The 22,288-nt window shown below is 37.7% G+C and overlaps 1 protein-coding gene across 2 annotated transcripts in view; it reads left to right on the top strand.

Annotated features, from left to right (window-relative positions):
- The window catches only part of CACNA2D1 (calcium voltage-gated channel auxiliary subunit alpha2delta 1), a 512,722-nt gene that overhangs the window by 306,444 nt on the left and 183,990 nt on the right, over positions 1–22,288 (top strand). For both annotated transcript variants that reach the window (XM_078060091.1, XM_078060090.1), the window contains exon 6: positions 21,587–21,716. In XM_078060091.1, coding sequence (XP_077916217.1) covers positions 21,587–21,716 — 130 coding nt within the window. The remainder of the gene's footprint in view (positions 1–21,586; positions 21,717–22,288) is intronic.

Below are 22,288 nucleotides of genomic sequence, written 5' to 3'. Positions count from 1 at the left end.
AACTTGGGCCCCGCTCCTCAGTGCGCCCCCAGAGAAAAGCAGTCAGTCACTCCCGTCTCCCCGGTCTCCGGCCGCACTCCGTGCTCACCCGGCCTGTGACCAGGTGTTTCTATCTCTGGCACCCGACCCTGGGTGGAGTCTCTAAACCCAGCAGATCCCTGCGGTGCGCTCCCGCGCTGCTCCTCCCCGGGGAAGAAGGTGAGTCTCCCGGATCTGGCGCTTGTTGGGTCCCTGCTGGAGGAGTAGTGGCCCGACTGTGCCGCGGATCACGGTTTATGGCAACCCCGAGCTGAGAGCCCACGCCTGGGCTCCGTCTCTGCAGCCGGCTTCCCTGCTCCGATACCTGGGAGCTCTGCCGTACTCAGGCACCCCCGGTCTTTTTGTGACCCCGAGGGTCCTGAGACCACACTGTCCCACGAGGGTTCCACCCCCCACTTAGCCACCGGAGTGACGTCCCTCAGCGGAGCCGACTTCTAAAAGTTCCGGTTTTGTGCTCCGCGGCTCTATCACTTGCCAGAAGCGGCCGATGGAGGCCCTTCCCCCACCGTCTATCCTCCCGAATATCGCCTCGGATTCACTTCTCCGCACATCCTACCTTCCAGAAAGTGGTCGCTTTTCTGTTCAGAGAGTTGTTGCTATTCTTTTCTTCGATCTCCTGTTGAGTTTGTAGGTGTTCAGAATGGTTTGATCCCTATCCAGCTGAATTCCTGAGAGGAGACGAAATCCAGGTCTCCTACTCCTCCGCCATCTTGCTCTGCCCCCTTCTCAGTCTGCCTTTTTAAACAGATGACTGTAATGTACATATTCAGATGATGTTCCAACATGGATTATTTTAGCACAAATAAGTTACTTCTCATGTTGCCACCTTTGGATGGACTTTCAGGAGACATTTTAATTACTTGGCTATGGTGGAAGCATTTACAAAATTATAAAACAAAGTTTTATGCTTAAGTTCATTTAAATTATCGTATCTGTGACTTTTTTTTATCAGGAAAAAATTTGTATATACACTTGTTTATGTATCCAAAACTGTTTTTTGAGGGCTTCTTGTGTTTTTGGTGTTCTTCCATGAGCTTGGGATGATTTATCAGTGAACAAGTCAAACAAATATAAAAAGAATTATTGTTTGTTATTCACACTTTTTTTCTGAATCAAAAAAATATATTTGTATATTACTTTTTTCCAGCTACTTCATGGAGTGTGAAAAAAATATATAAATCAAGTAAAGCTGGCCTTCAAAAAACAATTAAAAAACAACACAAGATAGTTGGCTTGAAATGCCACATCTTTCCAAATTGCACCACCACTATTGGTGAACATCATAGTTTATTGAGCACTATTTGCCTGCATGCTGCTAACCACTCTACACAAATTCTTATATTTAATTTCTAAAATGACACTGTGAAGGAAGGAGGTTATGTTTTCTCCATTTAATAAATGAAGAACTAGGATTGTTTTAAAAAGCGTTTTCTTTTTACTAGCCATAGGTGTTTTGCTAGTGCTTCTATGATAATTATTATCCTTTTATGATAATGATGTATATCATTTTAATGAGGTAGGATGTTTATTAAAGGCAAACCAACAGCTAACACAAAATGTTTTAATAGTTTATTGATGGGGGGGCACCTGGGTGGCTCAATCAGTTGAGTGTCTGACTCTTGATTGCGGCTCAGGTCATGATCTTGATGGCTCAGGTGTTGAGATGATGAAACCCAGCATTGGGCTCTGTGCTCACCGGGGAGTCCACTTGAGAGTCTCCTCTCCCTTTCCCTTTGCCCCTCCCTCCCTGCTCACACTGTCTCTCTCTCTCTAAATAAATCTTAAACAGTAGTTTACTGATTGGTGTTAGAATGAATATTATTTTTGGACAGACATTTCATTTCACTGTTAAGGTTAGTATTTGATATTTAAAAGTTATATAGTCATTTAAAATACAGATGCTAAATCTTTATCAACCTTCCTGGTGGTACACCAGTTACAGCTTTTTAAAGCAGTTAGTTTGTAAAACTATGACAAAGATTTCATAATAAAGTGGATGGATTGACATGCTTGGTCCAATCTGCCAGTTGAGTGTTGCCTAAAGATGATGAACCAATACTGCAAATATGTTTTTCTTTCATCTAAACTAATTAAGAAAGTCCTATTTTTGATGTCACATAAAACGGTTTTATTAAGTCAAGTTTGCTTCTTAATTAGAAAGTTCTTTTATTTTGCATAGAAATTGTGAGTTTTCTTTGTTCAAGATTTTAATAATCACAGGCACAGATGTAGATGCAACTTTTTAGTGAGTGTCACCCCAGTTAGTATTCAGGGGTATAATTGAATAGTACAATAGTAAAATTCATAGTATTCAACCACTATGCTGCAAAGTTAGCAATATGTCCATTATAAATGGAAAAGTCTGCACGGGCGTGTACTTCTAACACTTGAGCTGTGCTCAATACTCAGGTTCATAATTTGCCTGCACAGATGTTTATTCCTATATTCAAATAAAACTCTGTGTAGGAGAGAAAAGGATTAATACAAGTGAACCTAGTGAACTTGACATGGTTTTTTTTTTTTTTTTGCCTTCTCCCATCCCCCAAAAGTCTGTATTATTACCATTAGTTATAAATATACCTAGGGCGCCTGGGTGGCTCAGTTGGTTAAGCGACGTCTGCATTCGGCTCAGGTCATGATCCCAGGGTCCTGGGATTGAGTCCCGCATTGGGCTCCCTGCTCCGCAGGGACCTGCTCCCTCTGCTTCTCTCTCTCTCTCTCTGTCTCTCATGAATAAATAAATAAAAAATCTTTAAAAAAAAATAAGAAGAACAGTGCCAGAATAATTTGCAAAGAATACTGTATAGTAGGAAGAGGGCTAGGATTGGAATCAGAGACTTTGGTTCACACTCCGTTCCACCCTTAAAACTGTACTCACTCGTAGGACATGAAAGCTTATTAAAATTGGAACTGTTTGCCTCTCACCTAAGACATGCTACGGGTGATGAGATGAGCCACAAATTTCATTGCAGTTCAGAATATTCTTGGAATACTGCTAACAGGGTCAAGTTTGCTGGAAAATTTTACTATTTCATGTAAATTTTTTGAGAACTTATTAAGAACTGTAAGTTAATTTATTTTTGTTTCACTAAAACTTTTTATTGGTGAAGATTAAAGTGCTTTAGGTATAATACCGTTGCTCTTGGAAACCCTTAGAACATTGAATAAAAATGAACCATGTTTAATGATTGGTGTATTGGTTTGGCTCTTATAGACCTAAAGTAAAAGTGGCTACAAGAAGTCAAAAGTTTATTCCTCTCTCATGTAAACATTCTGGATATAAAGCCTAATGTGGCGAGTCTCAATCTTCTAGGCCCCAGGGTACTTCTTTCAAATTTTCTCCCTTCCTCAGTATAGTTTTTTCATGTTGGGATCCAAGATTGGTGCTCCAACATACACAGTGATTTTTGCTCTCTAGAGAACAGGAAGGAGGCGAGTGGCAGTCGAGGACATGCCTTTTGCCTTTAAGGGTATGTTTGGAAACTGTACACAGCACTTTTATCTGCCTCCATTGCCCAGTTTAGTGCCCAGCCTTGCCAGTTTGCATCAGGATGTGGAATATAATCCTCCCCCCAACATAGCATGCACCCAAACAAAATAGAGGGTTCTATTACTAAAGAGAGAACAGAGAGAATGCTTGTTGCAAAATAATTAGCAGCTTATGAACAGATCCTCCATTTGCTCTTCTTGACATAGTGAAGTTAATTCCAAAATTCTACTCACTATCTGAGTGGCTTTTATCACTTAAATATAGTCAGATCCTTCAACTTGGAACTGAGGAAAAAAATTCTTTTTTACAGTAGAATGTATATAAAATTATATGCTGTAATGAGTATTTTTCAGTTTCCCCTAATGCATGTGTTTTGATCACTACAATCAAATTATTTTCTGCAATGGAAGTAGTTAGTATCTTACAATGAAACACAGTTGAGAAGTGTAAGTAAATGTTGCACTTTGATATTCTACTTTAGGCTTTTCAGTAGTTACACATTTTTTTGAAGATTGTTGCTTATCTGATGGATGAAGTTGGACTTTCATGGATGGTGAAATTTATAAACCTTACCAAAAGTTTTGCAATAAGAGGTGGATTTAATTGGCTCCTATACTCACAGCCTTATACATGTTGTGCTTGATATTTTATGTATCAAATGTTCACAAATCCTAAGCCATCTCATTGTTTTGGTTCAAATTGGCTTGCTGCCACTGTTCTTTGTCCCGGAATTTTTATATACTTATTTAATTGTGTACAGTATTTTTATTGCTCAAACCCATAAAGCCACATCCATTATTAAAAATTGGTGATTGGAAATTATAGAATGGGAGTTTTCTCTTACACATCAGCAGCTAATATCTAATGAACAGAGGAACTAATTGGAATAGTAAATATCTAGCCAACATTTTCAATTAATAAATTTGTCCTCATTGTTTGGATGATAATATAAATGTTTGAGAGCTAAATAAAGTTTCTGTTTTAAATGTTATGCCCCCTGAAGGAGACTAAAGGATTGTAAATCCTGAGCCTCTGGCTGTGATTTTTAACTTTTTCCCCATTTCTGCATTAGTAGGAGAGGATTCATTTTTCCAACATCATGCCTAGTGGGATGGTGGTCATTTTCTCTATTTTGTACTTCTCTTACATCAATCATTTCATTTCCATGTCCATGATGATTGTATGATTTTAGACATTATTCTCAAATATTTATTTAAGGGCTATTGAAATGGGCTCACATTTTATTTTATGCTTCTAAATTATCCATATACCTTTAGTAATATTATACATTATTAATATATAAATATTTCTAAAATATTATATCTCTAATTGTTTTCCCATTGTCAAGGTCTTCATATCAGTTATTATTGCCTTTGTTTGATATTTAAGACACTGATGAAAGTTTACTAGTTCTTTCCTAAGCCATCATGAATTTTGTAAAGAAATGGCAGTTTCTTCTTGGAGGCACAACCAGTCTTTATAAATTATTCCCTTGGGGTCCTTCCCTAGAGTATAACTTTCTGGGGGGCAAGCTCTTGGGTACTCACAGCAGGTGATTTAGTTCTTATAGTAACCAGCACATTGTACTCACTCAGTGAGGTTTTTTTCCCAATAAGTCAGTGAATCAAAGTTCCAACAGCAGCTTCTCTTGACACAAATACGAACTGGCTGAAGAATACCAGAGTCATAATTATCTATCTCCCATCTCTGTGCTCCATACGTGGTCTTGTTTTTAAGGATGCCCTTTCACCACCACCCCCAATTTCAGCCCAGACCTGCGTGAGTTTCTGTAATCTGAAGGATTGGAATCAAAAGACCCTGAAGAAAACACTTGCCCTTTGCAAATGCCTCCTGTTGACCAGAAACCATACCATACCATATATCATACCATATATCATATCATATATCTTTCTTTGCCTTCAAATTACAAATATGACAGAACAAATGCTTGAAAAGAAATCTGTACCATTTTACTGTTTCCTAATCCTGAGACAAGAAAGGTCTTTCTTCATTTAATACTAATCAAATAGAAACCAGTCAGTGGAGGAATACATGAAAAGATCATTAACAGTACAATAGAAATACTGAAGTATTAAAGACCCAGATTAAAGGCATTTTTCCTTCGAGGGGTTATTTCAGGTACTTCACAGAAAACAACATTAAATGGATGCTTAGTATCTCCAAAGAAAGAACCAGTGATCTGTGTGACGAATAGACTGGAATAAAATCATCAAGATCAATACTGCTAAAATAACAATTCCTTTGGAAGAACTAACAAATTTGACAGTGCACATTATCCATCAGTGATGCACAGAAGAGACAGGAAATATTCCCAGAATGTCAAAAAGGTTAAAAAAAATTATGGGAGAAAAGATAACATATGGAGGAGGACAATATGCAGTGAGGTAAACCATAAATCATGTGTTCTCTAAGAACAAGTCAAAGCGTATGGATTAGAGATAATAAACAAATATTTAATGGAAGAAAGCATTGAGGCATGCAGAGAAATCTGTATATAATTGTAGACTTGAAAGGCTACAGTGTCTCTTTCATTAGAGGAGAGAATATAGGAACATTAGCTAGGACACTGGACATAGGAATATTTTTTAGCAAAGATTTTTTAAGGATTTAGCCAAGATTCTCAAAAGACAAAAACATTTATACCAAAAACTTGCTCAAGGATATCCAAGAGGAGATTTCTAGTAGGCAGCTAAAAATTGAATTTGGCCTAGAATATTTTTATGCTTAGCTTATGAGTGGACTTTGACAACAGGTACCTGAAATTTCCCCAGCAAATGTAAAGTTCCAGGTATAGCAAAGCCAGATTGAATTACAGATGCATTTTGGTGTGCTGGCACAATGTGAAAATCAAAAGGAGTCTGAGTGATTTGGGATGTGGTACATTGTCCAGTTTGCCACAATCCCATTACTCTCTGTTGTTTCACTCTCAGCCTGTTGCACTTATCTACACAACATAAAAAATAAAAATGTACAGGGTAGAATCCTTAGCACATTTAAGGGAAGGTGTGGGCAGGGGTTGGGAGTGTACAATATGAGTAGCTGGAAATGAAGAAGGAGTAGCTTTCATAATAGAAATAAATCTTACAAAGAAGTCCATAAATTTTGTATATGTTGGATTCCAGATTAAATTTGGAATCTTCGGTTTCCTGTTATCCTTCCATGTTTATTATGCTCGTCTATCACCACTTAAGATTTGAATTTACAGAATGATATATTCAAGTGTAGTCTATTGATTTAGTTCATTATAATGATGATACATGGCCTCACTTAAAGGTAAAACAAGCATTCAGAGGTGATCAATTATTCCTTTGGAATATAACCTTTCAGTTGGCTGCATCTGAATTAGTCAGTTTGCAGGGAGCTATTGGGTTATAAGCTTTACAAGGGCTGTGATATGAGACAATGCATAAGTGGTATTTATATTCATCTTATGGGTATAAAAATACTCAGTGACAGCAAGATTTAGCTGAAGCAGTTGCTGAAATAAAGGGTAAAATTAACGTCCCTTTGGATTGCATCGTATGATAAAAAGTTACGACTATAGTTACTTAAACAAATTTTCCAATTGAAACCTAAAGGTGCAGGTGTAACTGGGCTAAATTATTTGGTGAGCCACAGTTCCAGGCAGAATGCAAGGCACATAGCCTTACTGGAAACTTGAGACAGTCATTCCCGTCTCCAGTGTGCTGACTAATGTTAACATATTCTCTCCTCTAATTACGTGATCATGACGTCCTACAGTTTTTCTAATCAGATACTAAGTATTCTTTAAAAACCAATTCAAGTACTGCTTTCTCTGGAAGCCTTCCTAGGTTTTTTTTATTTTATTTTATTTTTTTATTTTTATTTTTTTGAAGATTTTATTTATTTATTTGACAGAGAGAGACACAGCGAGAGAGGGAACACAAGCAGGGGGAGTGTGAGAGGGAGAAGCAGGCTCCCCACTGAGCAGGGAGCCCGATGTGGGGCTCGATCCCAGGACCCTGGGATCATGACCTGAGCCGAAGGCAGACGCTTAATGACTGAGCCACCCAGGCACCCCTTCCTAGGTTTTTCTAGGTAGCAAGCAAATGGTATTTCCTTCCTCTGGGTGTTCTAAACAAGCAGTTACACCTATCTGGTTTTATGGTATAATACTTTACACTGTAGTATTTATATACCAGGATAATCTATTAAATTTTTAGCAACTTGAGATAAGGATCTTACTCAGTTTCTCTCTAGTATTAGTAATAGTTTGGAGTAATGGTTGAGATAATGCCTGTTAAATTGGGTAGGTGTTCATGTGTTTCAATCCCCATATTACTTACATAGCATTTGTAAGAACATGTTTACTTTTTATTATTTTTTAAAGATTTATTTATTTATTTATCTGAGACAGAGAGAGCTCAAGCAGGGCAGAGAGGCAGAGGGAGAGGGAGAAGCAGGCTCCCTGCTCAGTCGATGCGGGGCTCCATCCCAGAACCCTGGGATCATGACCTGAGCCAAAGCCAGACGCTTAACCGACTGAGCCCTGCAGGTGTCCCAGGACATGTTTGCTTTTTAAAGTGGCGCTCTATTTGCAGAGTAACTAGGAAATCTCTGGCAAGCATGGTGGAAGTGAAAATGTTTTGTTTCGAGGTTGGGTGGAAACAAGTTAAGAGGGAAATGGCAAAGCTGGACTTGACTATGGACGCTGTTTTCTCATATTTTCTCATCTGCCCCTCCCTCTCTTGGCCTCTGAAACAGTCATGAGGACTAAGAGTAACGTCAAAACAGACAATCCAAAACTGATTCAAGTTGGGGATTAGCAGAGTTAGAATATTTGTTTTCAGTTACTACAAGTGCCATACGAATCAGGATTTTGGGTTCCAAGTCTGGGCAGATCTGCTAAGCTAAGTTATTATGAATCTCTGTGATGACACATGGTATCAGGCTTATTGTATTTACTCCATCAAACTAAAGTTCTGTCTGATTATGCACATAAGTAGAATAAATAATAGTTATTGAATTTCATTTCCAAAGAGGTGATAGCTTTAAAATGGGTACCTTTCAATGTAAGACTTTTTTTTTAACTTTTTACCAGGAAAAAATGTCTTAAATATATAGGAGACAGAATAGTATAATATCTCCATAATTGCTTCATCTATTGTTTAAATATTTTAAGATAAATTAGAGATATGGCATTTCATTCCTATATGCTTCTGTATGCAACTTGTTTTTCCCCCTTAAATAATGACAAGGCATACACGTATGATCACTGTACACATTGCTGTATGAGGAGGTAGTAGAGTGTGATGGTTAAGAGATTGCATTCTGGAGCGCCACTGCCTGGATTTGAATCCCAGCTCTGCCATTTTCTAGCTGGGTGATATTGGCAGTCATATAATCTCTCTGTGGTTTACTCTCTTGATCTGTAAAATAAAGGTAATAGTAATACCTACCTCACCCAGTTACTGTGAATATTAGTTAACACATATAAAGCTTGTAGAACTTTCCTGTCTTATAGTAGGCAATCCAGGAATGTTAATGAGTGTAATTTTAAAAAAGAGTAATTATTAATATGATTGTAATAAATTTAAGATTTATTTGACATGATTTTAGCTCCAAGTGGAGCCTGTTTGTATGTGTGTATTTGTTAAAATAATGAAGGGGTATTAGATTGAGCTATTTTCCATTTTATCATTATGAATATAATCTTTCATTTGTGTAAAAAACTTAAGACAATGCATAACAAAATAAAAATCTGAGTAGAATCCTCAAAAAACAAAAATATGAACACAATGCAGCAATTTGTCTTCATATCATTGTAGATTTTGTATAACCAGATTTGAAAGGAAAATTAAATGTCAAAAAAATAAAAGAAAATGCTACTAATGCAACATTTTTAAATGAAATTTCACATTCAAGTTCTCCTTAAATTTGAAATTGATTGAGGTTCTTACTTTAGGTTTTAGAGACATCTGTCCCAACAAATCCTTAAATTCCCTGAAGGTTAGTGAAGCAGATTCCCCAGAAGGCTTGAATTGTGCCAGCAAGCTGCACTATTTTCTTAATTCCCAGAGCAAGCAAAAAGAAAGCAGATCATTACAAACCGTTATTAACCTAGTTCCAAGATCTATGTTTCTGACTAAAATCCAAATGAAATGAGTTCAACCCAGAATTCCCATGTCAATAAATTGAGTTGATTTATTTGCTACATTTTATTGTATTGATCATGTTAAAAATTTGACCTGTCTGCGACATTTGGCTAGTCTTCTGAATTCCCTTGCATATTTATGTTGCTATTTATTTTCTTAGCAGAATCTTGTCCACATTAAAATTAATTCCAACGTAATGCCCTATCTAAATGTCTTTTTAAAAGCCCCATCTTTCATGATTTCATTTTAGAGAACTAAATGTGATTCAAGAATGAGCTAGTAGAGGTATGCATCAAACAGCAAGGCAATCCATTCTAATTATTAAAGAAACAATCAAAGTCTAGGTTTCTTTTCTTTTTTTTAACGCTATCTTATAATATGCAACCTTTATTTTCAGGCTCTGTTAATGACTGACATTGATTCCTCAATTAGGTGATGGCAGAGAAATAGAATATTAAGATAGCAGCAACTCTCTGAACAGAAAAGTGATCACTTTCTGGAAGGTAGGATGTGCAGAGAAGCGAATCCGAGGCAATGTTTGGGAAGATAGACGGTGGGGGAGGGGGGCCTCCATCAGCTGCTACCGGCAAGTGATAGAGCCACGGAGCACAAAATCGGAACTTTCAGAAGTTGGCTCCACTGAGGGATGTCGCTCCAGTGGCTGAGCGGGGGGTGGAACCATCACGGGACAGTGTGGTCTCAGGACCCTCGGGGTCACAGAAAGACCAGGGGTGCCTGAGTGCGGCAGAGCTCCCAGGTATCGGAGCGGGGAAGACGGCTGCAGAGACGGTGCCGAGGCGCAGGCTCTCAGCTCGGGGTTGCCATAAACCGTGATCCGCGGCACAGTTGGGCCACTGCTCTTCCAGTAGGGACCCAACAAGCTGCAGATCCGGGGAGACTCCCCTTCCTCCCCCGGGAGGAGCGGTGTGGGAGCACACCACAGGGATCTGCTGGGTTTGGGGACTCCAGACGGAGTGGGGTGCCAGAGATAGAAACGCGCGGTCACAGGCCGGGTGAGCACGGAGAGCGGCCGGAGACCGGGGAGACGGTAGTAAGTGACTGCTTTTCTCTGGGGGCTCACTGAGGAGCGGGGCCCTGAGTTCTTGGCTCCTTCGGGGCGGAGATTGGGAGAGATTCACTCTTGTCCCCCAAAGCTGTACGGAAAGTTTGCAGGGAACAAAAGCTCCCGAGAGCAAACCCAAGCAGATTACTTAGCCTGCCCCGGCAAGGGCGGGGCAATTCCGCCTCCGGCAAAGACATTTGGGAACCACGGCAACAGGCCCCTCCCCCAGAAGATCAGCGAGAACAGCCAGCCAAGACCAAGTTTACCGATCAATGAGAACGGCAGAACTCCAGCGCTAGGGGAATACTGCACACAGAATTCATGGCTTTTTTCCCATGATCCTTTGGTCTTTCAAAGTTAATTTTTTTTATTTTCTTTTTCTTTCTCTTTTTTTGAATTTTTTGTTTTCCCTTTTTCAACCAACATCTTATCAATCCCTTTTTTAAAAAATCTTTTTTATTTTTCATTTTTAGAGTCATATTGTATCCCTTCATAGTAGTTACCCCTATTTTTGGTATATGTATATATAAGTTGTTCTCTCTTTAAAATTTTGGGGTACAGTTTCTTCTAACAGACCAAAATATACCCTAAATCTCTAGTGTATAGCTTTGTTCTAGTCTCCTGCCTGATCACATTCTCTCCCTTTGTTTTTTAATCCTCTTCTTTCATTTTTCAACCAACTTCTTATCTTATCAACTCCTTTTATAAAATCTTTTATAATTCTCATCTTTCAGTCATATTCCATCCCTTCATCGTATTAATCCTTATTTTTGTACATATATAAGCTTTTCTTTCTTTAAAGTTTTGGGAGGCACTTTCTTCTAACAGACAAAAATACGCCCAAAATCTAGTGTGTGGCACTGATCTATGCACCAGCCTGATCATATTTGATCATATTCTGGTTTTCTGTTTGTTTGTTTGTTTGTTTTTTATCTTTTTCTTTTTTCTTTTTTCTTTCTTTCCCTTTCTTTTCCCCTGGTTTCAGGTCTTTTCTGATTTGTTTAGAGTATATTTTCTGGGGACGTTGTTACCCTGTTAGCATTTTGTTCTCTCATTCATCTATTCTCCTCTGGACAAAATGACAAGACAGAAAAAAATCACCTCAACCAAAAGAACAAGAGGCAGTACCGACTGCCAGGGACCTAATCAATACGGACATTAGTAAGATGTCAGAACTAGAGTTCAGAATGACGATTTTAAACATACTAGCTGGGCTTGAAAAAAGCATGGAAGATATTAGAGGATCCCGTTCTGGAGAAATAAAAGAACTAAAATCTAACCAAGTCGACATCAAAAAGGCTATTAAAGAGGTGCAGTCAAAAATGGAGGCTCTAACTGCTAGGATAAATGAGGCAGAAGAGAGAATTAGTGAATAGAAGACCAAATGATGGAAAATAAAGAAGCTGAAAAAAAGACATAAACAACTACTGGATCATGACGGCAGAATTCGAGAGATAAGTGATACCATAAGATGAAACAATATTAGAATAATTGGGATTCCAGAAGAAGAAGAAAGAGAGAGAGGGGCAGAAGGGATATTGGAGCAAATTATAGCAGAGAACTTCCCTAATTTGGGGAAGGAAACAGGCATTAAAATCCAGGAGGCACAGAGAACCCCTCTCAAAATCAATAAAAATAGATCCACACCCCGACATCTAATAGTAAAACTTACGAGTCTCAGAGACAAAGAGAAAATCCTGAAAGCAGCTCGGGAGAAGAGATCTGTAACCTACAATGGTAGAAACATTAGATTGGCAACAGACCTATCCACAGAGACCTGGCAGGCCAGAAAGGACTGGCAGGATATATTCAGAGCACTAAATGAGAAAAATATGCAGCCAAGAATACTACTAGGCTGTCATTGAAAATAGAAGGAGAGATAAAAAGCTTCCAGGACAAACAAAAACTAAAAGAATTTGCAAACACGAAACCAGCCCTACAAGAAATATTGAAAGGGGTCCTCTAAGCAAAGAGAGAGCCTAAAAGTAACATAGACCAGAAAGGAACACAGACAATATACAGTAACTGTCACCTTACAGGCAATACAATGGCACTAAATTCCTATCTTTCAATAGTAACCGTGAATGTAAATGGGCTAAATGCCCCAATCAAAAGACACAGGCTATCAGATTGGATAAAAAAACAAGACCCATCAATATGCTGTCTGCAAGAGACTCATTTTAGACCCAAAGACACCCCCAGATTGAAAGTGAGGGGGTGGAAAACCATTTACCATGCTAATGGACACCAAAAGAAAGCTGGGGTGGCAATCCTTATATCAGACAAATTAGATTTTAAACCAAAGACTATAATAAGAGCTGAGGAAGGACACTGTATCCTACTTAAAGGTCAATCCAACAAGAAGATCTAATAACTGTAAATATCTATGCCCCTAACATGGGAGCAGCCAATTATATAAGGCAATTAATAACAAAAGCAAAGAAACACATCGACAACAATACAATAATAGTGGGGGACTTTAACACCCCGCTCACTGAAATGGACAGATCATCTAAGCAAAAGATCAATAAGGAAATAAAGACTTTAAATGACACACTGGACCAAATGGACTTCACAGACATATTCAGAACATTCCATCCCAAAGCAATAGAATACACATTCTTCTCTGTTGCCCATGGAATATTCTCCAGAAGAGATCGCATCCTAGGTCACAAATCAGGTCTCAACCAGTACCAAAAGATTGGGATCATTCCCTGCCTATTTTCAGACCACAATGCTTTGAAACTAGAACTCAATCACAAGAGGAAAGTCGGAAAGAACTCTAATACCTGGAGGCTAAAGAGCATCCTACTAAAGAATGAATGGGTCAACCAGGAAATTAAAGAAGAATAAAAAAAATTCATGGAAACAAATGAGAAGTAGAGAGAGCCAGCAGGTGGAGGGGCAGAGGGAGAGGGAGAGAGAGAGAATCCTAAGCAGGCTCCATGCTCAGCGCAGAGCCCAACGTGGGGCTTCATCCCACGACCCTGAGATCATGACCTGAGCTGAAATCAAGAGTCAGACGCTTAACTGACTGTGCCATCCCAGTGCCCCCAGTTCTTTTTTTTCAGAAGTAGTGTATGGTACATCTATATAGAATTCTGTGAACATTCATTAAGTTTGGAAAAGTCACTGGCATTATGTGGGCATTTTATACTTACCCTGTGTAAAAATTTGTAGGGTGAACAGAGATGGGGACTGGATTGTTTTGAATGGTATCGTCAACCTTTTTTTGGTTTTCACATGCATTATTATTATTAAAAACTAAACGCACCTCCTGATATAAGAATATTTACTTACAAATTCTACATAAGTACTTCTGAACTAATATGTTGACACGTCTCAAAAGAGGCTTTAAGTTTAGTGAGACTTTACAAAGTATTGGTTTAAGGGACATATGGCATTAAAAATCATAAGTAAAAGCATAATGATGCTTAATAATAGTGATTTATTCATATTACCATGGGAAATATCTAAACAAGCCACATGAACATGGGGCATTATCATCAGTAGTAAATTTAATACGTGGCCATCCTGTCCTTGCAGAAACGTATGAGTTTAGCTAATCATAATATGTTTCACGAAGAAACAAGAGGTTTTTTGAAATGAATTCAGAGGATTTCCCCAGTTCTTCAGGTAATTAAAAAGTTATAATTCCTTAGCTTTACCCTGCAGAAAAACTATGGCCATGCATTAAATTTATAATTTAAAATTTTTCTTATTGTTATGATTCAGTAAAACAAAATTCAAATGTTACATTGAAGTCTTTACTGTGTAATTTAGACTGTGTCCTTCAACTCATGTTTCCTTTCTAATACTAGTCATTCGGTGGATACTTGCCTGAATCATAGCATCCTCAAGGTGAAAATAGCATCGCAAACCAATTAACTCAGGAGACGCAGCAATGTTCTTACTGCCATTGTAACTGGATTCATTATTTAATATTAAGCCTGGCTTTACAACCTGACCAGAATGATTAAGGCTGGATGACGCTCAGCACATTTTTCTCTCTATTCATTATTCATTAATTGGGCATGGTCAGCTGGCAGCTACTTTGATGAATCTCCATTTCTAATTGATGCAAATGATTTACTAAAAAGGAAGCTTTTGGGGCGCCTGGGTGGCTAAGTCAGTTAAATATCTGACTCTTGGTTTCGGCTCAGGTCATGATCTCAGGGTTGGGGGATCAAGCCCCGGGTCGGGCTCTGCACTCAGTAGGGAGTCTGCTTGAGATTATGTCTCTCCCTTTCCTTCTGCCCATCCCTCTCTCTCTCTCAAATAAATAAATAAATCTTTAAAAAAAAAAAAAGCTTTCCTCTGTAGGGGCAGAACAGGTGCCAGCCTTAACTAATGGAGCACCAGAATGCTTAGATAACAATGATGAACTGGTGGTTACCAGGCAACCTTGCTTTTTAATTGGAGTTGACACCAACATGCCGATATACCAGACTTTTCAGATTTAGTGACCAAGAAAGTCTGTTTTAAATGTAATATATGCATGGTAATTATATTGGATGAGAATGCCATGCCCAAAGGCATATTACATATCCAAGATTTTATTTGATACTGGGAAGACCAGTAAAACTGAAAAACTAAAAATAAAAAAATAAAATCTAAAATCAGTTATGGCTACATTGTCAAAGTTGCATATCTCCGTTGTAAACAATATCTATAAAACAGTTGTGAAAAAGAAGGGGATGTGTTTAGAGGCAGAAATTTTAAAGTACATATAGAGAATTGTACACCAGACTATAGTCTCTAGTTATGAAAGAATTTGGATCATTACACAAGGACTCCTTTATTTAACTCTTTGTTTTCACTAGGGAGATAGAAACACCAAGTGTGATGCTTCTATAGAGAGTCTCCGTGAACCATTCTTCCTCTTTCTCCACTGTTATGGAACACAAAAAATAACAGAGAGCAGGGGAGTTAAACTGAGCCATAGTGTGATTGTGAACAGAGTTTCTAGGTGAGCATGTGCAGTCTGAATTGTGACAAAGTGATTAAGATACGTTCTATTGCAATTTAGGTAAAATATGTAAACTTTTAATTTCTGAACATTTTGCTATCGGAATTTTTTTTATGTTTTAAGTTAACATGACAAATGTAACAAAACATTAAAAACAAATATTTTAGTATAAATACCAATTCTAAGAATGTTTCATTTGAGGTAAATATATTAAATATGCAAGAGCCTTTTGTATCTGTCACAGACATATCATTTTGACTTTCCAAATTAAATTTGCTAATATGTACTACTTGTAAAATTGAATGGCCTACCCATCCAACACTGGCCTGTACTTTGGTCTCTGCATGATCTAATCTAATCTATTTAATAGCTGAAATTATATTGAGATGAATAGTATGAGAAACATACTTCTCATGTTTCACTTATGTGTTCTAATAAATGCATTGGAATACATTTTAGAATAGATATGCTCAGTTTCTCTGTATACTTTAATATAGGGTAGTCTGGAGAATTCAAAAGAGATATTTTTTGGGAAAAATGTTGGCAAGAGATATGCTTATTTTTTCTCCTGTGTATTCTGGTAAATAGGAAGTCTTTATTCCAGGAGGATTATTTATTTGAAATTTTTAGTTAACATATTAAACGATATATGTTAAGAAGTTTTTCTGCTAATTCCTTTTCTCACTTTTTTTTGGTATCTAATATTTGCTGTATTTTCATTATTCTGTATAATGCCATAATATATCAAGATGGGCAAAGACATGACTTATGAGGGTATCATTGTAAGTTACAATAATTTCATATGTTTAAGGAAATAAATGAGTTGCATTTAGAAAGTCTAGTATTTTCGTGGAATTATTTCAGTTTATGGAGACTATAATAGGGAGAACCATGGAGACCAGCCATATTATTTTTTTCTTTATATGCTTATCAAGTGTGCATTAATACTTGTCCTGATATATGATTATACAAGTTGAGAAGTACACTAATATTTTTTTTTTATTTTTTTGAAAACTACATTATTGTTTTAAAGTTATTCCTAAAAGCTCTTTACATGGTGATTTAAAAGTGCAAGAATCTCCATAAAATGTATTTAAACTTATTATTTTTAAGTATGAGAGGATTCAGAGGAAACATAAGCAACGTTCACCTTAGTAAGATAATCATACAATACTTAATAGCACTCTACAGAGGGCTTCAAACAAAAATTAATGCATTTTTCTTCCAAATACATGTTCATTGTATTATTGGAAAAAAACAAGAAAACCCAAACATGAAACATCTAGTTATATCTCATAACTACAAAACCAACCATAGTGTTTATACCGTTTGCTCTATACTCATCCGTTCATTTTTCCCTTTACCTCTCTTTCTCTCAAAATAGTAGGCCTTGGGGCACCTGGGTGGCTCAATGGGTTAAGCGTCCGTCTCCAGCTCAGGTCATGAGCCCAGGATCCTGGGATTGAGCCCCTCTGATCAGGCTCCCTGCTCAGGGGAGAGCCTGCTTCTCCCTCTTCCTCTGCCCCTCCCCCTGCTCATGCTCTCTCACTCTCTCTCTCTCAAATAAATATAATAGGCCTTTTTTTCCTTCTTTTTGCTTAACATTTCCTTTTTATGCTTCAAGTCATTTTTAAACAAACACAGTTTATATATACACTCCCAATGTAATTACTCTTTTATATTACTTAATAACACCCAGTTGTATCTGTGATAATTGTGACATTTTGCTATTGTTGAACATTTAACTTGTTTCCAGATTTAGATATTAAATGGCATTTCTATAAACATAATATCAATAAATCCTTCTCTCCTCCAGTCTGCCAACAAATATGTCTCGAGTGACTGAATGAGTGAAATACTTGCACATATCCACGTAGTCCTACCCTAATACACACATGTACTTCATTATCTGTCTATTATCTATCATCTGATCCTTCTACTCTTCAAATATGTCTAGTAAAATTGGCTAGAAATAGATGCAAGTGGAATTTCTGGGAAAGATAGGCTTATGAAAAGTAATGTGTTATTTTCTAAAATTATAGAAACGGGACCATAATTTTTTTCAGAACTGAAAATGACTGTGGGTTCTTTAGCTTGAGGGTTTTTAATTTAAGATAGGAGAGAATATTAGAATCAACTGAGAGATTCTTTCAAAGGACAGCCTCCTCATTGGGATCACGTCTTCACTGATGGGGCCCGAGGTTCCCCAGGTGATTCTGATTAGGCCCATGAGACACCACCTGTAGGCTTACATCATTTATAAGTCAGAAAACTGAAGGCCAAGGAATGGTGAGCGGCTCAAGTCTGAGAGGTTATTAATGCGACAGAGTAGAACCAAATTTTTCGACCACCATGCTTTTCACTTGGGTTTTCTACGGAATTTTGTAAGTATGTTCTTTGTAAGATGTATCGAATGGAAAAAAATCCCAGGGTCCCATAAGTTTGAGAACGCTGGGTCACACTCTTGAGTGGGTCCTGTCTCAGAGCCTTTGATGTGCCAGTGCGGTTTGTTATTCTCTGAATGGAATAGCTTCTCCCCAACTTAAGTCAGTGTGGCACTAACCCCTAGAGTATCTTGAGGGATTGTTGTCTTTTGAAACAACTTTTTTTTTTTTTTTAAGATTTATTTTATTTTAGAGCGAGAGAGAGAGAGCACGCGCGAGGGAAAGCGGGCTAGGGCATGAGCCGGGGGAGGGGCAGGGAAGAGGGAGATTGAGAATCTCAAGCAGGCAGGGTTGGGGTGGGGGCACCTTGATCTAAGATCATGACCAGAACTGAAACCAAGAGTTGGACGCTCAACTGACTGAGCCACTCAGGCGCCACTCTCTTTTGAAAACATCTTTTGATAAATATTCCTCACCATATTATCGTTTGTGTGCTTCTAGTCACAAATCATAGAACTGAGGGTAAAAAAAGTAGGTGTTCATTAATATGCTAAGTAGTGATCAACCCAAATTTTTTCATAAGTAGGTCCAAATAAAAACATGTGACTAATTTCAACTGTTGATTTTTTAAAGCAGTGGACCCCCAGTTTTAGCGAGTACCAGATCCCTGGGAAGGCTTCTTACCCTGCAGACCGCTCAGCCCTTCCCAGGGTGTTTCTGACTGAGTCTGTCTGGGGTTGGAGACTGAGAGCCCACATTTAAAAAATTTCAGTGCTGCTGCTTCTCCAAGGTCCATACTTTGAGAAACCATTGTTTTAAAATAAATGTTGAGGGGCGCCTGGGTGGCTCAGTCGTTAAGTGTCTGCCTTCGGCTCAAGTCATGATCCCAGGGTCCTGGGATCGAGCCCCACATCAGGCTCCCTGCTCAGCGGGAAGCCTGCTTCTCCTTCTCTCACTCCCTCTGCTTGTGTTCCCTCTCTCGCTATGTCTCTCTCTGTCAAAGAAAGAAAATCTTCAAAAAAAAAATGTTGAGATTTTCAGAATATTTTCAGCTGAGAAAAATAGGGGCATCATTTGTAGTTGGTGTCGTCTTTACATTCATCTTACTACTGGAAGTCGTTTTAACGTGCCCCTTTCCTTATTCAAGTCAGTAGTGCTCAGGAACAGACAGTGGTGAGTTTTTTAAATGTGTTGAAATCCGTGGTTGAATCCATGGCCGAATCCCAGTTTTATCATTTTCATTCTTTATTAAATAACCATTGAATGTTAGGTTCAGAATTCCTTTTGCTCTCTGATTCCTATTTTCCTTATAACTCTTCTCTCTCCTTTCTTCATGCTCTGCTTGCGTGCTAGTACACACACACACACCACACACACCACACACACCACACACACCCCCCCCAAACTTTCTTTTAGAAAAGAGTATGATTAGTGATTCCTGTGTGAAGGTATATTTTCCAAATTTTGGACTTGAAACACTACTCTTTGGTTATATATTCAGTTTCCTTGTGGGATAACTATTAGATATTCATGACTTTCATATGAAAAAAAAAATCAGTGATCGGTTTTCAAGTATTTTTGTCCATGACCAATTTTACAGTCCACATCACAGTCTAATGTGCACATATATACACATACACACAGTCCTGTCTGAAACACAAGTTTCACAAAATAGCTCTTCAGCTTAATATATAGAGTGTACTTTTATATATTTCTAAATATGTTTCACTTAGGGACGCCTGGGTGGCTCAGTCGGTTAAGCGTCTGCCGTCGGCTCAGGTCGTGATCCCAGGGTCCTGGGATCGAGCCCCGCATCGGGCTCCCTGCTCAGCGGGAAGCCTGCTTCTCCCTCTCCCACTCCCCCTGCTTGTGTTCCCTCTCTCTCTAACAAATAAAGTCTTAATTTAAAAAAAAAATAAAGTATGTTTCACTTAAATAATTTGGTCATAACCAAGTTTAATATTTCATTTAAAGAATAATTTGGTTTATAAGTACCTATAAAATTGATTTCATTATCTGATTATAGGTTGGATTTGCAGCTTTGGAAGCCATTGTTTTTGTTTTTGTTTTTTCATTTAAGGCCATGTTGTTCTTATCTATGTCTAAATATTTCCAATGTTGCAGTTTCCCAGGAAAAAATAAATACACACACACACACGTGTCCTAATATCTCAGGATAATAATGTGTTATTTGGTCATTTACGTTTTTCAGGGCTGTATGTGGACAGTTGGACATGTCAGTTCTTTGCAAACCTGCTGATTTTATGTTGTTGGCAGTGTCTTCCAGCCTTCTCGGGAAATTTTCTGGTTGTCCAGTTACGTCTTTTCTCCTGTTTATCACTTGCATCACTGTAGTGTGCTGCCAAAAAGAGTCAAATGTGATTTGTTTTTCAGTTTGGTTTTGAGGCGATTACCTTTGGAATATGGAAAACAGTCTCCAACATTGAGTTGAAAATATAGATCTGAACTTAATTTTTTAAAAAAAGGGCAGAGTTTAAAACTGTATTTGAACTGAAAAAAAAAAAAAAAAATTAACATCATTAGCCAAAACAGCAACAACGAAAAGGTTACAGAGCTGCATTTTGGATCAATGAATGTGATTCTCAGTTTCCTGCCAGGGGAGAGCAAGAAAGTAATTCGGTATCAAAAGTCTGGTTTCAATAGATAGAAAATTAATTCTCAACCTTAAACTCCTGTGGGCTTTTCTTGAATCATTATTGATTAGACCTTACCTCCTACCTCAGGAGACAAAATGGTTGCAGTTAGGATTTAATAGTGCTTAGTTACAAAAGATCTTTTCTAGTATACTTTATTTTTAAAACACAAATTGGTACAACTGGAAAACCTGCAAAAAGCAAGGGAACATGATATAAAATAATCCTTTATTGCTATCTTTTTGCAGTCATGTTTACCATAAATTGTCAAACCAAGAATTATCCTCAACCGCATAATAAAAACTTAGTAGCATAGACAGTGAAATTTATATTGAGGGATAATTTTAATTCAATTGTGTTTAAAGTAATTTATCCTGTTCTATAAATGTACATTTTAATAAGTACTGCATATGAAAAAGCTCTGGTCCCGTCAGGATGATCCTGAGTGACTCCAACACTGAAGAAATGAGGAGAGAAGTTAGATTTTAATGTGAATAATAGAAAGATAACGCTAATTCTGATACCTGAATGTTATTTGTGTATCTCATGTCATCATGGTACTATATTTTTTTTTACAATATTTTTTCAACATGGCTTCTTTTTGTCTCTGATGTATTTAGTATATAACATGTTAGTTTCAGGTATACAACACAACTATTGATATTTCTATATATTGGAAAACAAGTACCACAGTAAGTCTTGATGTCATCATGGTACTATATTTTTAAATATTCTTGTAGATCTGTTTTTTTTTGAAGACCATGCACTTGTCAAATGAAGACAAGAATGTGAGAGTATCTGTTATCTCAAGTTGTAATATTATTTTTCTTGTCTATCTTTTCTGATACAGCCTGAAAAAAATGAGAGTGAGCCAGGCAGCCAGAGGATAAAACCTGTTTTTATTGAGGATGCTAATTTTGGACGACAGATATCCTATCAACATGCCGCAGTCCATATTCCCACGGACATCTATGAGGGCTGTAAGTAAAAGAATTTAAACAGCTGTTGGAATACCATGCTCTTGTCTGTCTTTTATATCTCAGATTTGGGGAAGAAAAAGAAAAAAATGGGATACGGTTTTGTTTACATATCATTTAAGAGTCTGTGGTCAACTCTGTATAAAAGAAGAAATCTGATTTTTATGAGCAGTTGATGTTCTTATAGCCTCACTATGTGAATATTTGCAGGAGAGTCTGCGTCCATTGGAGATGTCCTTCTATTCATATTGAGTAAAAAAATCTGCCTTCCCTATTGCCATCGAAACTGAAAATTAATAGATAGACTTTTAAAAAATCAAAGTTACATAGCACAAGTGCACACAAATGCAAATAGACAAACTGTAAAGGCAGAGAGCGATACATTTTAGACTGCAGTTTTCAGTCCCATCTTAGGGTTTTCTGTATGTGTCTGCCTGTCTTACCCTTGGATATAGATAAAAAATACCTGCCTCTCCATATGTTATGGGCTCAAGATAAATGCTGGGAAAGACTAAAGAAATAGAGAACCACTGAGTGGAAGACTTGCTGGAGAAGGCTTCACTGAGAGAAAGGGA

The sequence above is a fragment of the Halichoerus grypus genome, chromosome 12, assembly GCF_964656455.1.
Source record: "Halichoerus grypus chromosome 12, mHalGry1.hap1.1, whole genome shotgun sequence".
In the NCBI taxonomy this organism is placed as follows: Eukaryota; Metazoa; Chordata; class Mammalia; order Carnivora; family Phocidae; genus Halichoerus; species Halichoerus grypus.
This window is presented reverse-complemented; position numbering and strand designations above follow the sequence as displayed.